Source organism: Nothobranchius furzeri, chromosome 11, assembly GCF_043380555.1.
Source record: "Nothobranchius furzeri strain GRZ-AD chromosome 11, NfurGRZ-RIMD1, whole genome shotgun sequence".
NCBI lineage: Eukaryota > Metazoa > Chordata > Actinopteri > Cyprinodontiformes > Nothobranchiidae > Nothobranchius > Nothobranchius furzeri.
This window is the reverse complement of record NC_091751.1, coordinates 70,983,183-71,007,041: the sequence shown is the minus strand read 5'-3', so window position 1 is coordinate 71,007,041 and position 23,859 is coordinate 70,983,183. Positions and strand designations below refer to the sequence as shown.

Sequence of the window (23,859 nt, the reverse complement as noted above, 5' to 3'; positions counted from 1 at the left end):
GCAGCGGGGCTGGTTGGAACTGTTCGAAGCTACATGAACCACGTGACTCCCGCATTCCATTCTTTCCATAGAAGTCTATTGGAGTGTCGTAACTCTCTTTCTACAGCTCTGATTATAGGGAGCCTAAGTCACGCCCATCTACTTCCGGACCACGTGTCCCAGAAGAACGAAAAAATGAATGCAAGTCAACGGGGCTAAAAAGGCTACATTCTAACTCCGCTTGTTTTGTGCCATGGATTTCACATATGATGTTTGTGAATTTTAAAGACACATTTTGATACCAAGAACGCGTTTAGTTTAGATTTTGTGTGAAAAGAAGTTCTGAACTACAAATGCGATCCATGAAAGTGACGTCATCGAACCAGACATGGAGAAAACTGAGGGAAAAGAGCTGTAAGGTCAGCAAACTTCCCACAGGAGGAAAGAACCACCATAAATCTGGTCATCTGGTAAGTAGCAGCTACACTAGGGGACAGAAGATTATGTGGTGACGTCACATATGCGGTGTGCCGATTTCTAGTTTATAGTCATGCTAATTACGAACTTTTACAAGACGATAAATCTCAAACTACGTGATTGGTGTGGTCGAAAACACTTATCATTGGTTTTCATTTAAATTGCAGCACAACATGTGTGATCCAGGGCGTAAGGCAAAGCGGGTTAGAAAATAGCGTTGTTAGCCCCGTTGACTTGCATTCATTTTTTCATTCTTCCAGGGACTCATGAGCCGACCAGAAAGAGAGGAGACTTAGGCTCCCTATAAGAATACCTGTATGTGGTTATGGTCTCAATTTGAATTTAATGAACCATTTTAACATTAAATAACAACCACACATCATTTTTAATTCCCTATTTTACAATAATGTAATTTATCCCAATACAAATAGCATTATTATTATTAGTAGGGCTGCACAATATATCGTAAATATATCGTTATCGCAATATCAGCATGCGCAATATGCATATTGCAAAGAACAGATAAATATCGTAACAAATGTTCATTGCAAATTTTTGCTAAACATAACGCATTCTGTCAGTCAAACAGAAGCATGATGTTTCTTTAACAAATCAAATAGAGATCTTCACCCATTTGGCCAATTGGGTGGGTTCTCATAGTTTAGAGGCCCGCCCCCGAGGCGGACGACACTTAATTTAGATGGTTAGCAAACACCCGAGTTAGCTTGGTTCTGCTGATTCTGCTTTTCCCAGGATCCACTGATCGCCTTTTCTTGTTTATTTTCTTTTTCTCTTTCCTCACATCTTTTGCTTTTCTCATTTTTATGATTTTTTTTTTGTCATTTATTAATTTTTTGTTTTTGATTATTTTTCTTCCTGACTTAAGTTCTATTTATCGCAAGTAATATCGTCATCGCAATATTATTCACTGTCATCACATATCACAGGCTTTCCTAATATTGTGCAGCCCTAGTTATTAGTTATATTACTAGTCTAATTGAAAATACAGATATAAACATTTTGTTAGTGGCAAAAATTTAATGTAAGGATATCCAACAACTGCACTAATTTGAGATTTCCAAATCCTTTCAAATAAAACAAAATAAATAAAATAAAACAAGGCTAACTCCAACATTTTAGTCAGATTGGATAACAGTAATCTATGAATCTGTTGTTTCAGGTGAATTCAGATATCCATGATATCTTTCTTACTATCTACAACGAACACTTCAGATTTCTTAAATATGATTTTTCTTGGAACGAATTATGTCACATACCATTCATGTGTATTGGATCACTCCACAGTTTTGCTCCGGTTACGGAGAACACCCAGTGCCCTCTTGTCTTTAGCCAAGCTCATGGAGCCACCGTGAATAACTTCAGATATTAGAATAAAATTACTGATAGCTGGAAGTTTTTTTCATTGTATCTGTTTAAAATTAGACGTTTTAGTAGTCACAGTTGAATTATAGGTGTTAAAAGTGAGAGGTTCTCCTAGTCAGAATTCACTTGAGCTAGTGTGTTTATCTAGCCTAGTGAACTAGACCAAATTCTTGCTTTGCAAAGTTTAAATAATACATTTATAATAACTACATAACTACATAAATAATAAATAATACATTTATTTAGTCTGGCTTGCCAGGCTAGTGTTTATCTGGAACATTAATTTTCACTAAGGACAACAGATTGGATCAGAACCACAGAACCAGTCTGCCTAATAAATGTTTAAACAGCCAGAGAGCCGTGCTGATGAATAACACTGACTAACTCCTCTAACACCTGTGCTGTGGGACTTTTTAACTTACTTATAAACCAGAACCAGGATCTTGAAATGAACCCTGAAGTTGACTGGCAGCCAGTGAAGCTGGAGGAGAAGCGGGGTGGTGTGGGAGTGTTTGGAGGACTTGGTCAGAAGCCGAGCACAGGCGTTCTGAACCACCTGTAGACGGTTCAGGGAGGTTCTGCTCAGACACGTGAAAAGAGAGTTACAGTAGTCTAAGCGTGAGGAGATGAAGGTGTGGAGAACTGTCTCAAGTTCAGAGCGGGACAGAACGGGACTCAGCTTAGCAATGTTCCTGAAATGGAAGAAGGAAGAGCCAACAAGAGAACTGACATGAGAATCCAGGGTGAGAGATGGGTCAAAGGTCACACCAAGATTCCTGACAGAAGGTTTGGTGTGAGAAACAAGCTGACCAAGAGAGTCTCTGACTTTGGGAACCAGCTTGTCTGGGGCACAGATGAGGATCTCAGTCTTATCTTCATTCAGCTGAAGAAAGCTCCCACCATCCAGGTTTTGATAGAGTCTAAGCAGGTGTGTAACAGCTGCAGCTTAGACATCTCATGGGGCTTAAAGGAGATGTACAGTTGGATGTCATCTGCATAAAGATGGTAGGAGATTCCTTTGAAGGAGCTCAGGATGTGCTGAAGAGGAAGCAGATAGAGGAGTAAGAGCAGAGGCCCCAGCACAGAACCTTGTGGGACACCATGGGTAAAGGATGAGGTGGAGGACCTAAACTTGGAGACGGCCGCAGAGAAGGAACACTCACCCCAAGATTCCACTACCTCCGCTGTCGCTCGCTTCCGAACTCAAATCATACTGTACCCGCTCTACAACGGCTCCGCTCCGGTGCGGAGACCTGAGGTGCGCAAACAGGCATGCGCGGGATTTTCGAGATCTTGCGATACAGTCCGAGTAATAAACGCGGAAGTTAGATCCAAACACCCGTTGTGTGGGAGAAGCATCGGCATGAACTGTTTAATCTGCCCATCATGTGTGTTGAGAGATCAGCAGTGTTTGGATCAACAAACTGTGACTACTTTGATAGTAGAAACTGTATTTATGGCTTACTTTTGTGCATTTAAACTTCAGCTGCCACTGATAGTTGTTAAAAGTTGTTAAACCTGTGCATATGAAACAAAAAACGCCTTTTGTTTATCGATGTATTGTGAGTAACAGAAGTTGTGCTTGCTCCCATTCCTGTTGGGTGGTTGTGATTTCTGTCCATTGACTGCGGAGGTGCTCCGCCGTCCGGCAAAAATAGAATCGATCCTATTTTTGCCGGATGGCGGAACGGCGGGCGGCGCACTGCGCCGCACGGCCGCAGTAGTGGAACAGCTCTGATCGACTACAACGGGACCGATTTTGCTGCGGCGTTCGTGCCGGAGCGCAGCGGAGTGGAGGTAGTGGAATTTTGGGGTCAGACAGATGAGAGGAGAACCACTCCAGAGCTGGGACCGATGGACTGAAAAGCACTTTTAAACAAAGATGAGGGTAAGATGTGGAGGGGGCATGCAGAGGTCTTCATGGAGTTAACTAGTTTGGTTAACTCAGGCAAAGAAACAGGAGCAAAGCTATCTAGGATGATGGGCCAGGCTGGGGTTGGGAGAGGCAGCGATAAGGTTGCAGAGGAGGTTCTGGAGGGTTTTCGTAGTTGTAAAATAGAACATAGCCTGGAATCAGATTCGGGTGTCGCTCCAAAGGGTCCCAAATCACAGCAAAGCTCTATAAGGATCTTGTTCAGCAATCAGATGACACTCTGCCAAATCTTCCAATAATAACAATAATAACGCTCGCGTGGGCAACGACAGTGAGACGTGGAGGGGTGTCGTTGGGAGGAACAGTCGTCTGATCTGAATCTGAGTGGTGTTTTGTTGTTGGACTTCTGTGCTCGTCGTGGATTGTCCATAATGAACACCATGTTCTGACATAAAGGTGTCCATATGTGCTCTTGGCACCAGGCTACCTTAAGCTTGGTTTATGCTTGACGCATTCACTTTCCGCGCGGTGATGCGGCTCGCGGATGGAACGCGCTTCACAACTCGCAGCGTTTATGGGTCGTGCGGCTCGTCTCTGCGGTGAGCCAATATTCTCCCAAACTGAAGGGGGCAGCATGGAGCTCTACGGCATGCATCCAACACTACACCATAGTAGAAGTAGAAATTACTGTTGTTTACAACACGGCATTCCAGCATTTTTAACAGCGTCCTCGTCTTTTCCGACAGTGCGAGCTATTTCTCTCCAAGAATTATTAACAACATGTTGATCACGGTGATCTCTGAGAGCTGAATCATACAAATGTCTGTATTTACCAACCTCTGCCATACTAGTTCTTGCTGGTCTGCCATGTTTTTCCGCGTCCGTCCGTCCACGTGGTTAGAAATTTTCCTAGGTGCGCGTTGCGGAAATTCTGGGCCGTGCGGAGGCGCGGTGGAGGGGCGTGGTTGTTAAAATGACGCAACTTTTCCGCGCGGACGCGTCAAGCATAAACCAACCTTTAGGCCTCAGCTCGATGATTGACTTTGCTGTTGTTTCATCTGTGTGCATGTGTGTGTGCATGTGTGTGAGCATGTGTTTGTGCATGTGTGTGTGCATGTGTGTGTGCATGTGTGTGAGCATGTGTGTGTGCATGTCATGGACCCTCGGGTGAGGAGAGGGGCGAAGCTGTCAACTGAGCACCACCTGGTGTTAGGTGTTGTTTCTGTACCTGCTTATAACTTATGTTAATAATAACGTGTTTAAGGTTCGTCTAGATAATAAAAGCTGGCTCTGCGTCTGCGTTGGTGGAGTCGTGTTTCTGGACGGCTACTTTTACTTTACTTGACTATAAATATGTTGAAGTTGTGATGCGCTGCTTCAAGTGATATTTTATCGGCAGTAATGAAACGTCTGAGCTCCGTTTGTTTCCTTTGAGGTCGTAGGGATCTACGTTGTTGATTGTAGACAGTTTCTGAAAATACCGATCCCTATCCTCCTTCACAAGTTCATCCCTGTAAGGAATGACTTTGTCCTTGTTCCTTTTATCCATCCTTTTGACTCTTGTGCTGCTTCAAATTCAGCTGCAGCTTCCCCTAGCAACGCGAGCCACACACCCGAGATGGTGCTAGGGAGTTGTGGTTGACACGCAGGTCACGTGTCTGACAAGGACCGCTAATACCAACCCACATCCTGCCGACTGTTGTCTGCAATAGTGTGTGTTTTATCCCTCTCTGAAGACAGGATGAGTGGGCCGACTTTCACCCTGCCTGCGGATGTGGCTGAGATGAACCGCATGCATTATGAGCTGGAGTATACTGAGGATATCAGCCAGAGGATGAGGATACCTGAGACCCTGAAGGTGGCCCCAGAGAGCCAGGCAGGGCCCGTCCCACTCCAGCCACCCCCACCAGTTCACCCAGCTCTGATGCATGTTCCTGAAAGGATTGTTGTTGCAGGTGAGTTATTTTACATTTACGAAGCCCAGACAGGATTTAGACTGCTGCGCAAACACCAGTAGAAGATATTTTGTGTGACTTTTTTCTTTTACTAATCGCCACTCTACCTGCAGGTGATGATGGAAACCCAGGATTCACTCGTCCAAGAGGCCTGGATCTAATTCAGTCAGTCCCATCTGTAGACCTCCTGAGCATGAAGACCCCCCCACGAGTCCTCACTCTCACAGAGCAGCCGCTGGACTCTCTGGATACAGACCAAACCGCCAACACTCACAGTAAATCCCACCAAACGGTACATGACTGAAGGTTTTTATTCAGACACAGACTGATGCATCTGTTAGAGTTTGTCTCTGTTGGTGACTCACAGCTGGGCTGTGTTCAACATTCCATCAAACACGGTGTTTCCTTGTGTTGAAAAGCTGGATTATCCTGCCTCTGCTGCCTTCTCTGCTTCTCCTGAGTGCCAGCAGGACCAGGAAGCTGTAGAAAGTCACAGGTGCTGCAACAGGTTTGCTTTGACGTGGGCTGTTTCATGTCGGAGCGCAACAAAACATTCAGAAGAATTAGGTTCATCACCTAGCATCAGAGAAAGGACTTTTTCAAACCCAAGGATGATACTGGGATCATTATGAGGTTGTGAACCTCAGGCCCTCGTAGGAACCACAGGAACCTTCGTGTTGGATGTTGTGCATCTACCACAGGCCCTAACCCCAGGCTTCATTAGGACGTTTTTGCCCTCTAATGACTCAAGAGTATAGTAAACTAAAGTGGACTGAGGGTCAAAGCCTCTGCTTTGACGCAGCTGCAGCAAATTCTAGATGATTCCAGGCACCGTTGCTGTGGCAGAAACGGTAGTGAAACGTTTCACAGCTTTTGTAAACGTGTCCAACATGATCACACTGACACCTGACTCCTGATGGACCCCAGCAGCACACAGATTTTCTGGAATTTCTCTGTTTCTGCAAAAACATTCCTTCAGGGTCAGGGCTTGTTTTGTTTGCTGTTCAGCTTTTCTCATCTAGATGATCCTTGTCAGATTTTAAAGCTACTTCTGAAGACCGTGTGTCGACACCAAGGGGCCGTTTTGGTCTGCATTTATTGAAGCAGGGCTGTGCAGTAGGACACATATGTCGCACGTGCGATGAATAAAAGCTATATAAACAATTTTTAAACGTAGCACTTGTGCGACATCTTTGCAAGTAACCTTTCCCCTCAGAATTTTATTGATAGAGTTACTTGTTATTGTGTAAGGAAGATGCTTTTTACTGGCACACAGTGTGCTCATAGGTGCTGTGGATGAAAACAGAGAAACCAGCAAAGACACAAAGGCAGAGACAGTCCAAAGTTTGGGATGAAAAGTGAAACTACGGGCAGATTAGCTAATGCTAGCGGGTAGCAGGCTCACAATCAAGCAGGTTCCAAAAACATGATGGTTGTGAAACCAAGAAAATCTAAACTCTACAAGCAGAAAAAGTCCCCATCATCCTGTTTATTCTTAGCTGTCTGCAGCACTGTGCAGCAGAACCGCAGACGTCGGGTTGCTGCCTCGAGTCTGCTCCATACACCGCTGCAGGTATATGGCAAGCCACTGTAGCATTTAATTTACAAACATGTCTATCTTCAACATAATTTAAAACAGGCTATTGCTAACCTGTACATAGTAGATATGTCACCATTCCATTTTAGTTGTAGAAATTAAATGTTATTAGCGTTTCCAGTTAGCGATGGGTACAGAATTCGATACTTTTTAAGGTACCGACCGAATTCCATAGTACCGACTGAGCACCGATTCACTTCATTTGAAACGTGCCTCGTATCGGTACCCGTCCTTCATAACGAGAACTTGCCTAGACAGCTGCGCATGCGCAAGAGCGTTATGTCGTCGGTCGCTGCGAGCCAGTTGTAAACAGAGCAGCATGGTAGAAAGAACGCACGCTAAAGCTTGGGTCCACTTCACTACATGTGATGGGTAACTGGGTGATGATGAAACCAGCGACAACGATCTAAGTGAGACATCCTCATCTTAATCTGCTCCGGTAGGTAAATGAAATGTTTAAGATAACGTTAGCTTGATATGTTAGCTTCCGTTCCGCTAATGGTGCGTTTGCTTTCTCCTCGGAACTCCGAATTTCCGACTAGAAGATCATGAACGTGCTCTAAAGTTTGGCTTCACTTTACTAAATGCGACGGGTGATTGGGTGAAGATGAAACCAGCGACAACGATCTAAGTGTGAGGCATCATCGTTTTAATCTGCTCCAGCAGCTAAATAAACTGTTTAAGATAACGTTAGCTTGATATGTTAGCTTCCATTGCCACCGTTGTTATCAGCTAATGGTGCGTTCGCTTTCTCCTCGGAAATTCTAACTTCCCAGTAGGAAAAATCAAATGAAAAAGGACGGCAAAAGGAATGAAGATACACAGTAAATTTAGTTCACAGTAAATATGTTTGCTTCAGTTTAATTATCAGCTTATAAAACTACAAGGACGATGTTAAAATACAAACAGTTGAATGTTATTTATCGTGATATTTATCAAATATGGTTATATATTGAGAAAAAAATATATTTAATTATAAAAGAGAATTAAAATATTAAACACTCAAAAGTGTCTATAATTGGTACCGTTAAGTACCGGTATCGATTCCTAGGTACTGGGAATTAGTACCGAATCGATTCAAATGTCAAAGGTACCCATCCCTATTTCCAGTACTACTGAACATGTTAATGAAGTACATTCAATTCTACTGATCATAGTTAAACTGTGGATATATGTATATATGTTCTTTAGATTAAGATGAGTGATTTTAATACAAACCTAAAATGTTACTGAAATGTAGGTACGTTCTTTTTTTATTAAATATCGAACTATAAGAGACAGGTTTACGAACAGCACTCTACCACAGTTTAAGAGCTCCAGATCTCCATGGAGCTAAAGCCTTAGCTAAGACATCCTGTTAACCATACAGTTTATAAAAAGTAGAAAAATGCACTATCATACAGCGTGGCGTCTACTCTTCTACGTCTTCTACGTCTATGCCGTTGAGGACGGACCTCTGTAATGAACAACTCTTATGGGCTCGACACACGGGAGGCGACATCACCTCTCCTCCATTCATTTTCAATCAGACGTGCGCGACAAAGCGATAATCGCGGGTCTCTCTCCTACCAAGTGAAACGCGAAAAACGTGCGTGTGAAATTTTGCGCTCGTGCACGTGTCGTGCACAGGCGACCCAGCGACGCGATCCCAAAAAGTTGAAACATTTTCAACTTTTCATCGCTGTCGCTCGGACGAGGACCAATCAACGGAGGTTTCATTCACTGACCAATGAGCGGACAGGATGCTCCGCACTTCTCCGAGCAAACATGGAGGAGAAGTTGATTATTATTATGTTTTATAGTAAAATCACAAGTAAGATTTCACATAACTCTAGCAGCACCTTGTGAAACATCATATCTACCACTTTATTAACTCTGAACCGCTTAATTAACCTTAATTCCCTCCAACCTGACACAGCCAAACAAAACAACGGAAGTTTCGATTTCGCCATGGAACAGAACGTGTAGACGGCTTTGCCGCTGCCGCGGGTCGCCTCCCGTTAGAATAAAAGAAAATGTTCTTTTCAAAATGACTCTGACATAATGTCTGAAGATATTTCAGAATCAGCTTTATTGTCAAGTACACGCTAGTTAGACTCACACCACCAGGAATCTGCTTTGTTGTTATTGTGTTTGAATTATACTGTCAGTGTGCTTAAAGAGGGACTGCACACCATCAGAAGATGTAACTCCGCCCCTAGTCAAGATGTGAAAAATGCCATGAAAGTGGACGTTACCAGGAGGCACAGAGTGGCATGGCCAAGTGTGGAGGATTTCCATCCTGGGAGGGAAGGGGAGTGGGAGGAGACTGTACGATGACAGCCCCAGTCAATCACAAGTTTAAAATGCAGTAGCCGCTGTTCTGCCACAGGGGGCAGCACTAAGACGTTTTTAGACCTAGATTCTAGATTTAATCAAGTTTACTCTAACATGTCAAAAATGCACAGAAAGATTACATTAGTAATGACCCAATTATACAGTTTATATGCAAAACATAAGTTATTTTGGGGTTTAGAAGTAATTCTAAGAACTACTTTTGTTTTTTAGAGATTGTAACAAATTTTTTGTGCTGGTGCTACAACTTTTTGTTCCGTGCTACAAAACCTGCGACCTTCGTGGCCCCAGTGCTATAAGCTAAGCATGTTATCATACAGCCCTGTGAGGCCAAGAAGGAGTGGCTAAACTTGCAGTTCCACCCTCATCCCCTATAGGGGCTGGCAGCAGAAGTAGCAAAAACTGTTAAAAATGCTAATTTCACAGCAGAAATAAACATGTTTACAGCCTGGTTCAAAAAAACATTTTCACATTAATAGATGTTCGGCCATTTCGAGACTCTGAACTTTAGTTTTGTCTGTGTGTTTGTGTTGGGATATTAATCATGGAATTACTTGGACATGGAGGACTAGTTGTTGTTATTGACTCACCTAGTAAGTAATTTTATATTTCTGTACTAAATTGCACCGGTTGAATGGGGGAAACGCTGTGTCATTTAACTGTTTGGTCAAACATGTTCGTGGGGCTGCTGGCTGGCTAAGAAACTTGAGCGGATGCCCGTGAGTCAGTTGGCTGTGCGGGTGGGACACCCTGTTAGACGTTGCTGTAATTTTTACAGTAATTTACTACATATCTACAGTACCAAGCTGAAAAACTATTTACAGTTACCGTAAATCCTCTAATATTTGTCTGTATTCAATTAACTGCCGGGTATCACATTTTGGCCGGTGTCGGAGTCGGCGGAGGTGAATAATGGCCGGTAACAAGCAAGTACCACGGGGGGGTTGTGTCATCCGTCTCACTTTAGATTTGCCAGTGACAGACCGCGAGGGTAACTTTAACCGTGCGGCGACGAAGAGGAGGCGAAAATTTGATATCAAGTTCAAAGAGAACGTGCGCTGCAGAACACTCTGGGGAGCAGTAGCAGGGGTTGTATGAACTAGTCACTAGTCGACTTCACCGCTCTATAGTGACTTTTTATGCCTGTCATCGACTAGTCGCTGTCACGTGATAATGACCGACAAGATGCAGTCCTCAGAAAAGATAGCAGCCTGCTGTCAGCAGGTGAGGAGCTCCTGCGTGTCGGGAGGCAACGCGCTGTGCCAGAGCGTCGGTACTGACACCCGCCGTAAAACGGACATTTAACCAAATTGTGACCTTTACCCTCTTGCAATTTAACATTCCCCTCACCCCATCCTAACCTTAACCAGCTTGCGCATGCAAAGCTCTGATTGTTGACGCGCTCCAGACATCTGCGTCCTGAGCACGGCCACAGTAACATTATCAAATCAGGTGTCGCCACCTCAAAAACTAATTTAACACGCAATCGTTCATGTCGGCTCATTTCCTTTTATGTTTTCTGTCTTTTATTCTTTTATTTGTGCCTGATGCGTTTCGCTGCTGTGCATCAGGACGCATCACCCGTTTTGTCCTCGGTGACGCACCTAACTGATGCGGCCGGCGAGCACTCCACTGTTTTTGCGGTCGGTAGATCTTTTAGAGCTGCAGTTCAAAGGTAACTCATGAGGTGAATATATATGAACCCAGGTAGCAGTTTCTCTTTAGGACTGAGAGGAGATGCAGGAAGATAATAAACAGGCAGGACAGAAAAATAGTCAAATAAAAACAAGTTAGTTTTTGTACCTGCTGGTTGCAACAAACAGACACCATTGAAGGTAATCAGAAGTGAGGAACAGAAAATGAAATAATTATTTTAATGTTTAGAGCAGCAGGAACTCCGAGAGGCTGCAGGCGCATCAGTGAGTTTGCGGCTGCTGCGCAGGGGGGGGGGGGAGAGGGCTGAAGCAGAAACTACCGTTGTTAAAAGAAATGTGTTTAACTTTGAAAATGTGGGCGCAATTTTAATTGTCAAAAACTCCAGCGAACCATTAGTTCATTTTGCTCAAATAGAAATAGAGGCCTGCCTCTAATACTGGCCCTCCTTCCAATAAAGGCCTGGAGCTTGATGAGCTTGAGTCAAATACAGGCCCGGGCCTCTATTAGAGGATTTACGGTAATACTGCAATTTTCATTGCATCATCAGAGTTTCAGTCGTGGCACTTTGTTTACAGTTCGTTATTGTAGTTTTTGAAATTACATTAAATACTGTAAATTGTTAGCTACTTCAGTTATTTTTACTGTCATTCTGCAACCGCCACCCCAGTCTGCCAATCCAGTGGAACTGCTCCCGATGCCTACGTAGTATCGCAGAGCAGCGTCAACCAGCACTGCCCTTCAACATCCAGGGGCTTAAGGAACTCTGGGCGGATCTCATCCACCCCTAGAGCCTTGCCACGAGGAGCTTTTTGACAACCTCAGTGACCTCGGCTCCAGAGATTGAAGAGTCCAACCCAAAGTTCCCAGCCTCCGCTTCCTCACTGGACGAAGTGCCGTTTAGATTGAGGAGGTCTTTGAAGAATTCCGCCCGACTATCCACAACTCCCTGAGTAGAGGTCAGCACCACACCGCCCTCTCTTTAAACAGTGTTGGTAGCGCATTGCTTTCCCCTACTGAGGTGCCGGATGGTGGACCAGAATCTCCTCGAAGGTGTACAAAAGTCTTGCTCCATGGTCTCACCATACTCTTCCTATGCCCGGGTTTTTGCCTCCGCAACCATCCGAGCCGCATTCCGCTTGGACTGCCGGTACCTATCAGCTTCCTCAAGTCCCACGGACCACAGCTGGTGAGCCGTGTTGATGCATCAAGTCAACCTTTTGTTATAAAGCAACTCACTGCTGCTGGGGGGGGGGGGGGGGGGGGGGGGCAGGAGTTAACTGCTCGCCCCGTAATCGGAAGGTTGCAGGTTCGAGCCCCGCTCAGTCTGTCGTTGTCGTTGTGTCCTTGGGCAAGACACTTAACCCACCTTGCCTGCTGGTGGTGGTCGGAGGGACCGGTGGCGCCAGCTCTCGGCAGCCTCGCCTCTGTCAGTGCGCTCCAGGGCAGCTGTGGCTACATCGTAGCTCATCCCCACCAGTGTGTGAATGTGTGTGTGAATGGGTGAATGACTGATTGTGTTGTAAAGCGCCTTGGGGGGTTCCATGACTCTAGAAGGCGCTATGTCAAATACAGGCCATTTACCATTTACCATTGGCATGAAACATGCCACCAAAGTGCTGTACAATTAAAATAAAACAAATAAAACCAGCAGGGACAATTAAAATCCAACAATATAAACATGACAGAGCAAGAGCATGTGAAAATATCATTAAGCAAATTTTGTTTCTATAGCACTTATCACAGACATAGAATCACAAAGTGCTTCACATAGATCAAAACAAAAGTCATTCAATCATAATGAAATAGATTAACATCAGAAAAAATTTAATCATACAATAAAAAATATAAAACAAATCAAAGATGATTACAAATTTGAGTTAAAATAAAAAGACAAAAGATTTATGTAAAAGCAGCTTTAAATAACAGGGTCTTCAGCTGTTTTAAGTGTCCAGACTGTCACTAATACATAAGGATAATGTTCAATTCATTTCAAGTTTATTTAGAAATCACCAAATCACGACGAGTCGTCTCAAGGACCTTCACACATAAACATTCCAATACAGGTCAGGTCATTAAGCCTATCAGTAACAAGTTTCTTATATAAGGAACCCAGCAGGTTGCATCGAGTCACTGACTAGTGTCAGAGTCTTTACAATCCTCATACTAAGCAAGCATTTAGCAACAGTGGAGAGGAAAACTCCCTTTTAACAGGAAGAAACCTCCAGAGAATCCTGGCTCAGTATAAGCAGCCATCCTCCACGACGCACTGGGGATGGAGAAGACAGAGCACACACACACACACACACACACACACACACACACACACACACACACACACACACACACACACACACACACACACACACACACACACACACACACACACACACACACACACACACACACACACACACACACACAGTAATGTGTGTAAAGTTACATTGTGATTTCTTAGTAAATATTGTATTTGGTGAGAGATAAACTTTATTGTATTTATCCTAGTGAATCTATAATTAAACGGATAAACTAGTAGTAGCACATCCAACGTCAAGGAAGCAAAAAGTTATTATCAGGAGAGGGAGAATGTTTAAGTGGTTAGCAGCAGTGTGCTAGACGATGGCCCCCTCACTGAGGCCACCACAGCTCAGCAGAACATCATTGTTACATATACATACAATTATTATTCTTATCATCATCATCATCATCATCATCATATATTTCTTGTATATATATTATTTGAATTCAACATGAAGAAGCAAACAGCAAACGCTTTACTATTCCACAGTTCCTCTCACGTTACGCAACAAAACTCAGTAGTGACTCTGAGCATTTTAATAACGTAGATAGGCCCACAATAATAAAAACATGCAGGTTTAAGCTGCTTTTCAGTTTTCATTCAATGTTTTCCACAACAGAATGACAGTAAAAGTACCAGTAATATTTGTAGATCTATTTATGTTTTTTTAAATTAATTTTCCACTGAAATCAGCATCTCATAGAAAAAATAGCCACACTTTTTTGCTATTTTTTTCATAATTCAGAAACAAAACATTTTTTCAACATGACAAAAAATCTCTTCTAATTTTAGGTGAGAGAATAAACATCAGATTATAATCTCTAAAACATTCAGATCTAATCTAATAATAGAGTTTCTTAGAGTTACTTTTTGCCTCAAATGTCTGAAAATAAGTGATGAAAGCTTCCATTTATTCTCATTATTTTGTCACTGTGCTTTAAGGGGCTCAGCGTGTACGCAGGTATCTGAAACCGCAGCACCGTGTCTGTGTTAGAACCTCCATTGTGTTTATCATGGACCTGTCTAATTACTGGAAATCCCTCTTTTGACCTCTTATATCAGACTCCGCACCGAGACATGAAAGAATGACTCAGAAACAACAAAGACTGTCGAGTATCTCTGAACACGTTTAATTCACGAGTTTACGTGCTCGCTCACGCTTGTTTTGGTGGTTCGGGCGCGCTCCACACACGCTCCGGATCTGCGTTAAAAGTCCCGCCTCCCTTTGATTGACAGCAGCAGGCAGATTTCTCCAGTTTCTTTTATAAGATTGAAACTTGAAACGAAAAACTCAATAATGCGCAACACGTGAAAAGTAATGAAAATGCGGGACTGTCCCGCACAAAGTGGGACATCTGGTCACCCTAACCGAGTGTTGCATTGATGCTATTGTGTAACTGGATAAAGCCAGAACAGCTTAAACCCAGGAGTTCTACACTCTTACAGCAGAGGGGATGAAAGATCTACGGTAGCGTTCTGTTTTACATCTGGGATGTCAGTCTGCCTCTGAAGGAGCTGTCCATGGTCTCCACAGTGGAATGCAGTGGGTGGGAAGGGTTTTTAAGATGGAGGTCATCTTCCCCAGCATCCTACTTTCACACATCTCGACTGAATCCAGTGAGCAGCACAGAACCGAGCTAGCTTTGTGAACTAGCTTGTTCAGTCTCTTCCTGTCTCGGTCCGAGCTGCCTGCACCCCTACAGACCACAGCAGAGTGGATAAAAGAGCCAACAACTGCGTGATGAAAGGATTTTAGCAGCTGGGAATTACCTCAGAAGGACCTCAGCCTCCTCAGGAGGTGGAGGCGGCTTTGGCTGTCCTTAAACAGATCATCTGTGTTGTTGGACCAGTTCAGTTTACTGTTGAGGTGAACACCCAGGTACTTAAAGGTGTCCACCACCTCAGTGTCTGCTCCCTGGATGTTTATTGGTGAGTGAGTGAGGAGTGTTTCTCTGGAAGTCCATCACCTTTTGTGACTTACTTTGTCGTGTTCAAATACGCTCACTTTAGGGGCTGGGCGCAGGGTTTGGGGGCCACAAAAGGGGGCCCGCGGGCTGCCTATTGAGTGCCGCTGCCCTAGGGGGTATCCTTCTGGCAGCCATGTGTGGGGCCTTGGGAGGTCTTTGATGGAGGCCACAGGTCGCTGCCTGATAGCTGTATCAGCCCTGGGTGGGTCAAAAGGGTCAAAAGGTGCAGCCGTGGTGTGGAGAGTATCGAGTTTAGAGCAGTAGAATCTCGTCTCTATTGTTTGCAGATGATGTGGTCCTCCAAGTCCAAGGCCATGGCACTCGACCGGAAAAGGGTGGCTTGTAGTGGAGGCTCGTCCATAGGGCGCCGCCCCACCTATCTCACAGCAAGAGGAAGACAAATATAGGAGTCACAAAATAAAAATAAAATACATGAAAATAAAACTAAACATCACTCAGATATGAGACGTGTTTAATCTGTATTTAATTGTAGTTTTAACATGTTATTTACACGTTTACCGTGTAAATAATAGAGGAATGTAAAGAGTAGAGGAGCCTTGAATGCAGATGTGTGGTGACTGCAACGACAAGCGCAGAAGATCAGCAGGGCAGATTCTCAACCCGGGTCAGGACAGAACCAGAACTTCTAGTCAGTTCACCGTTCTCTGTTGTTTATGAGCAGCTGAGTACACTTCTCAGTTGTTGATATTTTTATTATGAAGAACCTGAAAATGGTGAAATGTGCCACTAGAGACTTAAAAGCCCCCTCCAGCAGGTATGAAAAAGCACAAGACAGTCAGAAATTAGCTCTGTGTGGCATTGGAACGTTGGATTACACGAACCAAGTGTTTTTTTCACAATAACACGCATTATTATGACCAAACGCCAGCAAAGGTTAGACTAAATGTACGCTTTTAACGTGATGAAATTTGCTTTGTTTTGCTGCTGAGTTTCGTGAGGTTTGCAGGTAAAGTAACGGTGCTCATATTGTTGTGAAGAGGAGAGTCTGGGCTTTCATTTAAACACGTTTGGTGGATAGGATCATGTTGCATTGTTGCTACTGTGTGTTTTTCTGTGTGTTTAGCTATTTTCAGCCCTTTTATTTAGTGTCATTGCTGAGGTAGAAACTGTGGATTCCATCTTAAGAAATGTGAATTGGCGCCGCCTAGTGGCGATATTTGGGTAGCGCATCTAACATCTAGAGAGCATAAATTCACCCCACCAAAAACATAATTCACCAGCCACCACTGGTGGCTTCCCAACTCTGGGTCGAGAGAGAGGTCCTGTCTCAAGTGGAGGAGTTGATGGAGGGGAGAAGGGAGCGAGAGATCAACAGGCGTATTGGGGCGGCGTCTGCAGTGATGCGGACGCTGAAGTGGTCTGTCGTGGTGAATCGGGAGCTGAGCCAGAAAGCAAAGCTCTCGATTTACTGGTCGATCTACGTCCCAACCCTCGTCTCTCGTATGAGCTTTGGGTAATGACCGAAAGAACAAGATCACGGATGCAAGCGCCCAACATGAGTTTCCTCCGGTGGGGGGCCAGACTCATCTGTAAAGATAAGGTGAGGAGCTCGGACATTCGGGAGGGCCTCTGATTAGAGCCGCTGCTCCCCCACATCGAGAGGAGCCAGCTGAAGTGGTTAGGGCATCTGGTCAGTATGCTACCTGGACGCTTTCCTGGGGGTGGCATTTCAAGCATGTCCTGCCAGCAGGAGACCCCAGGTCAACCAAGGACACGATGGAGCAAGAGTATCTCCATTCTGACCCGGGAGCTCCTCTGGGTCCTGCTGGAGGAGCTGGTGGAGGTGGCCAGGGAGAGCGCCGTCTGGGATGCTCTACTTCAGATGCTGCCCTCCCGACCCGGACCCGGACCTGGATTAGCGGAGGGAAACGGTTGAATGTTGACAGCTGTGCTGCAGCTCTACGCATGTTTCTGACGCTAGATAAAACATTGCCACCAGCATTGTCACAAACTGAACGTCTAGCTGGTAAGCGTCCATCTCTCTCACTTCTCCCCGCTTGCCTGTGGTTCATGTTTGTGTTGCTGGTTTGTTTCCTCGTGCTGGAGAGTACTTCTTATGTTTGTCTGGTGGTTTTATTATTCTGGACTTGTTTGACCCAACCCTGGTGAATGAGCACAGTCTGAAGGTCGTGTGTTTTACACAAGCTGGGATAGACGGCCAAACATCCGGTATCTGGTCTACACACGGCAATATCCTTATTTAAAATGCATAACATGATGATAATGTGAACCTAATGCCAATTAACATCTTTTTCCATAATAGGCCAATTGTCACAGTCGATCTCGAAGGGAACGCAGCGTTAGTGAGAACATGTCGGTCCGCCACGGTGGCCCATTGAGCAGAGGAGGAGACGTGAGGTAAGATCACGGCCACCTTCAGCACAACTCGTCTAAAGCAGACCACTCGCTTAGCTTGATCCATTAAATAACTGATCTGTCCTTCCAGTGCAAGCCTCTCCCCTCTGGCACCAGTGCGCCTGTGCCCTCCCCTCTGCTCCCCTGAAGATTCAAATATCAACCTATTCACGGCAGCAGGGTTTCTGTCGTACGTTCAGTCAACGACTCGCCGTGCGTACCAGCAGGTCCTGGAGCTCCTGGATGACAGCCATCGCAGGTAATGTCGTTTCTAAATGTTCAGGTGCTGGTTTTTGATGTGGGAGTATTCCTAAATGAAAGTTTATTTAAAACTAAGGTTTTTAGAAAAGTTTACCAAAGATAATCAAAGATGGTCAAATGAGACCTAAAGGTCCAAATCAGATACCCATCATGTGCAGCACTTGTCTAATTAAACGTATATGCTGGCGATCTAAAGACAGACAGCGGTGAGCGTGCGCCAGCTTCCTGTTTCTGTGAGTGTGATGGATGGTGCTCCACGGAGGCAGCTCCCATCTCTGCCTCCAGAGGGCGCAGCGTCGCTCACACTCGATGGAGTGCTCTGCTTGAATAAGTTAGTGTGGGGAAGGGTTGTCTTGGTGTGAAAATCTAACCTCACGGTTATTGTGACCAAAATTATCACGGTTTTCGGTATTATCTCTGTATTTTTTAAACGCGTTACATTTTCAGACAACTAAATAAACCCTGTATATCAGGAAAATATTGTCCTCAGTTTGTGTCTAAATTTTGCCTAAAATGTGTTATTTTGTAATTATGTTGTTTATTTGTTTACATTTTTCAATTCAATTCAATTTTATTTATATAGCGCCAAATCACGACAAGAGTCGTCTCAAGGCACTTCACATAATAAACATTCCAATTCAGGTCAGTTCATTAAGCCAATCAGAAATAAGTTTCCTAGTGGATCTATAATTAAACGGGTAAACTAGCAGTAGCACATCCAACGTCAAGGAAAGTAAAAAGTTATTATCAGGAGAGGGAGAACGTTTAAGTGGTTAGCAGCAGTGTGCTAGACCAGTGGTTCCCAACCTTTTTCCCAAGGGACCCCATTTTTCACCAGTAAAATTTCTGACGACCCCCTCCCATTCTCTCTTCCAGTACAAACAGTATTAAGAAATGATAAAATTGTTCAAGCACATTTTAATATGCTTTGATTCAATAGATAACAGTAATAGTAGGCTCCAGTACAGAACAAAGTCATTAACAAAACCAAACAGACCATAATGTGCTTGACAGTTTGTATTACTTTTCTGAACACATTGTTTCTTGTAAACACAGATAAATCAATCATTCCTTTCAATAAACGTTTGACACATAAAAATACACTGAGCAAAATGTACTTAAATGTGTATATTACTGTTTATACTAGATTATTTACTGTAAAGGCTGTGATTAATCAACCAGTCCTATCTTTAATGAACTTTTGACACTTGAAAATAAAACAGTGAGCTGAGCAAAATGTTCTTAAAAGTGTGTTACTCTTTCTGTACTAATTATTTCCTGTCTTAATATCAGTAAACTTTTCACTCATGAAAAAAATGTGAGCAAAATGTAGGCTATAAACAAGTAATAAATGAAGTTTTAACCCCTTAAAGTGGAGAGGTCCTGGCGACCCACTGAGAGGCTTTGGCGCCCCCTTGTGGGAGTCGGGACCCCCAGGTTAGGAACCACTGTGCTAGACGATGGCCCCCTCCATGAGGCCACCACAGCTCAGCAGAACATCATTGTAGCTTCTTCTGGGGAGAAAAACACTTAGAGAAAAAATAAAGTTTGAAAAAATAAAGAAATTGCAGAAAGTAATACAGTTAAAGAGCAGATTGTAGAAGAAAGTAGTGGAGTGTGAAAAGTGGTCAGTGTGTCCTCCAGCAGTCTAAGCCCAAAATTCCACTACCTCCGCTCCGCCCCCGCTTTCCGCTGCTGCTCTCTTCCGAACTCAAATCATACTGGTACCCGCTCTACAACGGCTCCGCTCCGGTGCGGAGACCTGATGTGCGCAAACAGGCATGCACGGGATTTTCGAGATCTGCGATACAGTCCGAGCAATAAACGCGGAAGTTGGATCCAAACACCCGTTGTGTGGGAGAAGCATCGAAATGAACTGTTTAATCTGCCATCATGTGTGTTGAGAGATCAGCAGTGTTTGGATCAACAAAGTGTGACTACTTTGATAGTAGAAACTGTATTTATGGCTCACTTTTGTGCATTTAAAGTTCAGCCGCCATTGATAGTTGTTAAAAGTTGTTAAACCTGTGCATATGAAACAAAAAACGCTTTTTGTTTATCGATGTATTGTGAAATAACGGAAGCTGTGCTTGCTCCCTTTCCTGTTGGGCGGTTGTGATTCCTGTCCATTTACTGCGGAGGTGCTCCGGCGTCCGGCGAAAATAGAATCAATCTTATTTTTGCCGGATGGTGGAACGGAGGGCGGCGCACTGCGCCGCACGGCCGCAGTAGTGGAACAGCTCTGATCGACTACAATGAGACCGATTTTGCTGCGGAGTTTGTGCCGGAGCGGAGAGCAGCGGAGATAGTGGAATTTTGGGGTAAGCCTATAGCAGCATAACTACAGAGATAACTCTGGATAATCTATCCTATTTAGATGGAGGCATGTTGGAGGCAGGGCAAGGGAGAGCCGTCTTTACCGACTGTACACTCCACCTCCCTGTACTCCCCCACTTGTCCAGATCTAGGCTAACATCAGATTTTAACCATAGGCCCTATCAAATAAAAATGTTTTAAGCCTATTCTTAAAAGTAGACAAAGTGTCTGCCTCACGGACTAAAGCTGGGAGCTGGTTCCACAGGAGAGGAGCCTGATAACTAAAAGATCTGCCTCCCATCCTAATTTTAGATATTCTGGGAACCACCAGTAGACCTGCAGTCTGAGAGCGAAGTGCTCGGTTAGGAACATATGGAACAATCAGATCACTGATGTATGATGGAGCTTGATTATTAAGAGCTTTATATGTGAGAAGGAGGATCTTAAAATCTATTCTGAATTTAACAGGTAGCCAATGTAGGGAAGCTAAGACAGGAGAGATATGATCTCTATATAAAGCGCTGCGGCTGCTTTATATAGCGACTCGTTGCATTCTCCCTCAACCCAAATCCTCGGATCACGCATGTTAGCTAAAACGCTAACGTTAGCTTGCCTTGCGTTGACTGTAGAGTTGTGGGTGATGGTCACGCAGATGTGTCATGAGATTTGAAGCGTTGCTGCCTTTCACAGACACTTTTTCTGCTCGTGCTGCAAACAGGATAGCCGTCTTCTATCAACTGTCCCTCGGCATTCTTCACATATCCAAAAGATGCCCGTACTTCCCACTTTGTCTTCTTTGAGGGATAATAAATGTCCTGAGCGCTGCCGTCTCCTCCTTTGGCCATTATTTCAGCTTTAGCTTCAAGAAAGTTTTGGTTGTAAACAACAAAGTGCGCATGTGCCGCCGGCAACTTCAGCAGATGATACGGTGGCTGGTAAGGGTCACCGCGCCTACACCGCAGCCACGGTAAACCACCGAGATAATATAGTTTTTTAAAAACATGTTTGTGTCTAAATGAAGGTGATGTTGTTGTTCATAGAGTTAAAATTCATGTTGAAGTTAAGATGATTTCATCCAGTAGGACCTGTGGTTGGCTGGCTCATGTAACACATGTCATGTCTTCAAAGAATCGGAATCGGGAATCGATAGGAACTGGAATCGAAACGAGGAATTGGAATTGGAATCGTTCAAAATCAAACGAGGGCCAACCCTAGTGCCAGTGTACTGATGTACATTATTGTATTTTGGAAATTAGCTTTTGATTTAGTTAACATTGTGTGTTTTTAAGAGTTAGATGTGTTGAAAAAACTGCCCCAGCGAAAAGCTGTGAACACATTCAGTGACTCAGATTGAGTGAAGTGAAAGCTACAGAGGTCCTCAGAAAGAAACGACGACTGGCTGCTTGTTTCCAGTTAATCTTGTAAATAAAGATGTGCTGATGTGTACAGAACCCACTTGGACCTGGATGCAAACCCGGACGAGTCTGGGCTGGTTGATGCTTCGTCACTGCGTCGGCAGGTAATCCGTCTCAGCGAGACTTGTTATGGGAAACAGGAATGTTTGTTTTCTGTGAGTCAGAGGACCAAACAGCCGCTTGTTGTTGTTGTTTTTCCTGTACGTTATTGATGCGGGGACAGAAATCTGACATCAGCTTAGTCTTTATACCCGACACAGGTTCAGGCTGGTGTTTTTGAGTGTGTTCTGAGCATCGCTAGTTTTAACTAGCTTTCTGTTCTCTGGTGTTCGTCCAGATTGTGAAGCTCAACCGGCGTCTGCATCTGCTGGAGGAGGAAAACAAAGAGCGCTCCAAGCGGGAGGCCATCCTGTATTCTGCCACCGTGGCGTTCTGGCTGATCAACACGTGGATCTGGTTACGTCGGTAATGCCTTCTAGTGAGTCCCCAAAACTCTGGAGCCAAAGCAAGTCCTCCAAAAGCGTGTCCTAGCAACCGTCCCAAGCATGGAGACCAGAAGAACTGGAATAATCTGGAATATAATCTCGATGTGTCACAACTACCTGCTGCTGTCTCGGCCCAGCCCGGCCAGGAAAGTACAGCACGGACAGCTGATCTGAACGGGAGTTGGTGCCGAGTCATCAGCACGTGGGACTGAACGGGACAAGCTCCGGCTGAAGACCGCGCTCCACTCGGGTGTTTCACACGTGCTTTAGTTTCCGTGGGTTTCCTCCGTCATCGTCCTTCACGTGTTTACGAACCTGCATCTGTCACACTCCTGGGGTTAGAAGTCCTAAGCAGCGTTGCTGTGTGTGTGTGTGTGAGTGTGAGTGTGTGTGTGTGTGTGAGCGTGTGTGTGTGTGAGTGTGTGTGTGTGTGAGCGTGTGTGTGTGTGTGTGTGTGTGTGTGTGTGTGTGCGTGAGTGTGTGTGTGAGTGTGTGTGTGTGTGAGTGTGTGTGTGTGTGTGAGTGTGTGTGTGAGCGTGTGTGTGTGTGAGTGTGTGTGTGAGCGTGTGTGTGTGTGTGTGTGTGTGTGAGTGTGTGTGTGAGCGTGTGTGTGTGTGAGTGTGTGTGTGTGTGTGAGTGTGTGTGTGTGTGTGTGTGTGTGTGAGTGTGTGTGTGAGCGTGTGTGTGTGTGTGTGTGTGTGTGTGAGTGTGTGTGTGAGCGTGTGTGTGTGAGTGTGTGTGTGAGCGCGCGTGTGTGTGTGTGTGTGTGTGTGTGAGTGTGTGTGTGTGTGTGTGAGTGTGTGTGTGAGCGCGCGTGTGTGTGTGTGTGTGTGTGTGCGTGTGTGTGTGTGTGTGTGCGTGTGTGTGTGTGTGTGTGAGTGTGTGTGTGTGTGAGTGTGTGAGTGTGTGTGTGAGTGTGTGTGTGTGTGTGAGTGTGTGTGTGAGCGCGCGTGTGTGTGTGTGTGTGTGTGCGTGTGTGTGTGTGTGTGCGTGTGTGTGAGTGTGTGTGTGTGTGTGAGTGTGTGTGTGAGCGTGTGTGTGAGCGTGTGTGTGTGTGAGTGTGTGTGTGAGTGTGTGTGTGAGTGTGTGTGTGTGTGTGTGTGTGTGAGTGTGTGTGTGTACACCACACACTGTGATCTTGTCATTAACAGAAGGATGACTCAACACGGGGTTTATGTGGAAGTTCACCATATTTCCTCGCTGGCTCACGTCTCACTTTCTGTCGGCTCGTGTAATTTCTTCATCTTCATGAGAATCGGGATGTGGCGTCCAGAAAAAATAGAAACACGTGGAAAGATTCTGCAGCTCCGGATCGGCACCGGGTGTAAATGCCAGAATGGTTTGTGTGTTTGTGGAAGCCACGCAGATTCCGTTCTGCACTCGGTGTGAATGAGATAGCTTAAATGGGTTGGAGAGGAGACTAGATCACTGGTGAAATATAGAGTACTGATGAATCATTGTGTAAAGCAAATGTCCACAACTGTTCTAG

The 23,859-nt window shown here is 44.7% G+C and overlaps 1 protein-coding gene across 4 annotated transcripts in view; it reads left to right on the top strand.

Moving 5' to 3' along the window:
- Positions 1-23,859, top strand: part of LOC107373846 (mitochondrial fission factor homolog A) — a 141,362-nt gene that overhangs the window by 117,137 nt on the left and 366 nt on the right. Inside the window, exons 2-7 of one of the 4 annotated variants that reach the window (XM_054738246.2) lie at positions 5,449-5,667; positions 5,781-5,959; positions 17,802-17,896; positions 17,985-18,152; positions 21,920-21,989; positions 22,223-22,363. In XM_054738246.2, the coding sequence (XP_054594221.1) occupies positions 5,454-5,667; positions 5,781-5,959; positions 17,802-17,896; positions 17,985-18,152; positions 21,920-21,989; positions 22,223-22,354 (858 nt within the window). In that variant the 5' untranslated portion in view covers positions 5,449-5,453 and the 3' untranslated portion in view covers positions 22,355-22,363. Of the gene's footprint in view, positions 1-5,448; positions 5,668-5,780; positions 5,960-17,801; positions 17,897-17,984; positions 18,153-21,919; positions 21,990-22,222; positions 22,571-23,859 lie in introns of those variants that run through there. The other 3 variants (XM_054738247.2, XM_054738245.2, XM_054738248.2) reach the window with 3 other exon arrangements.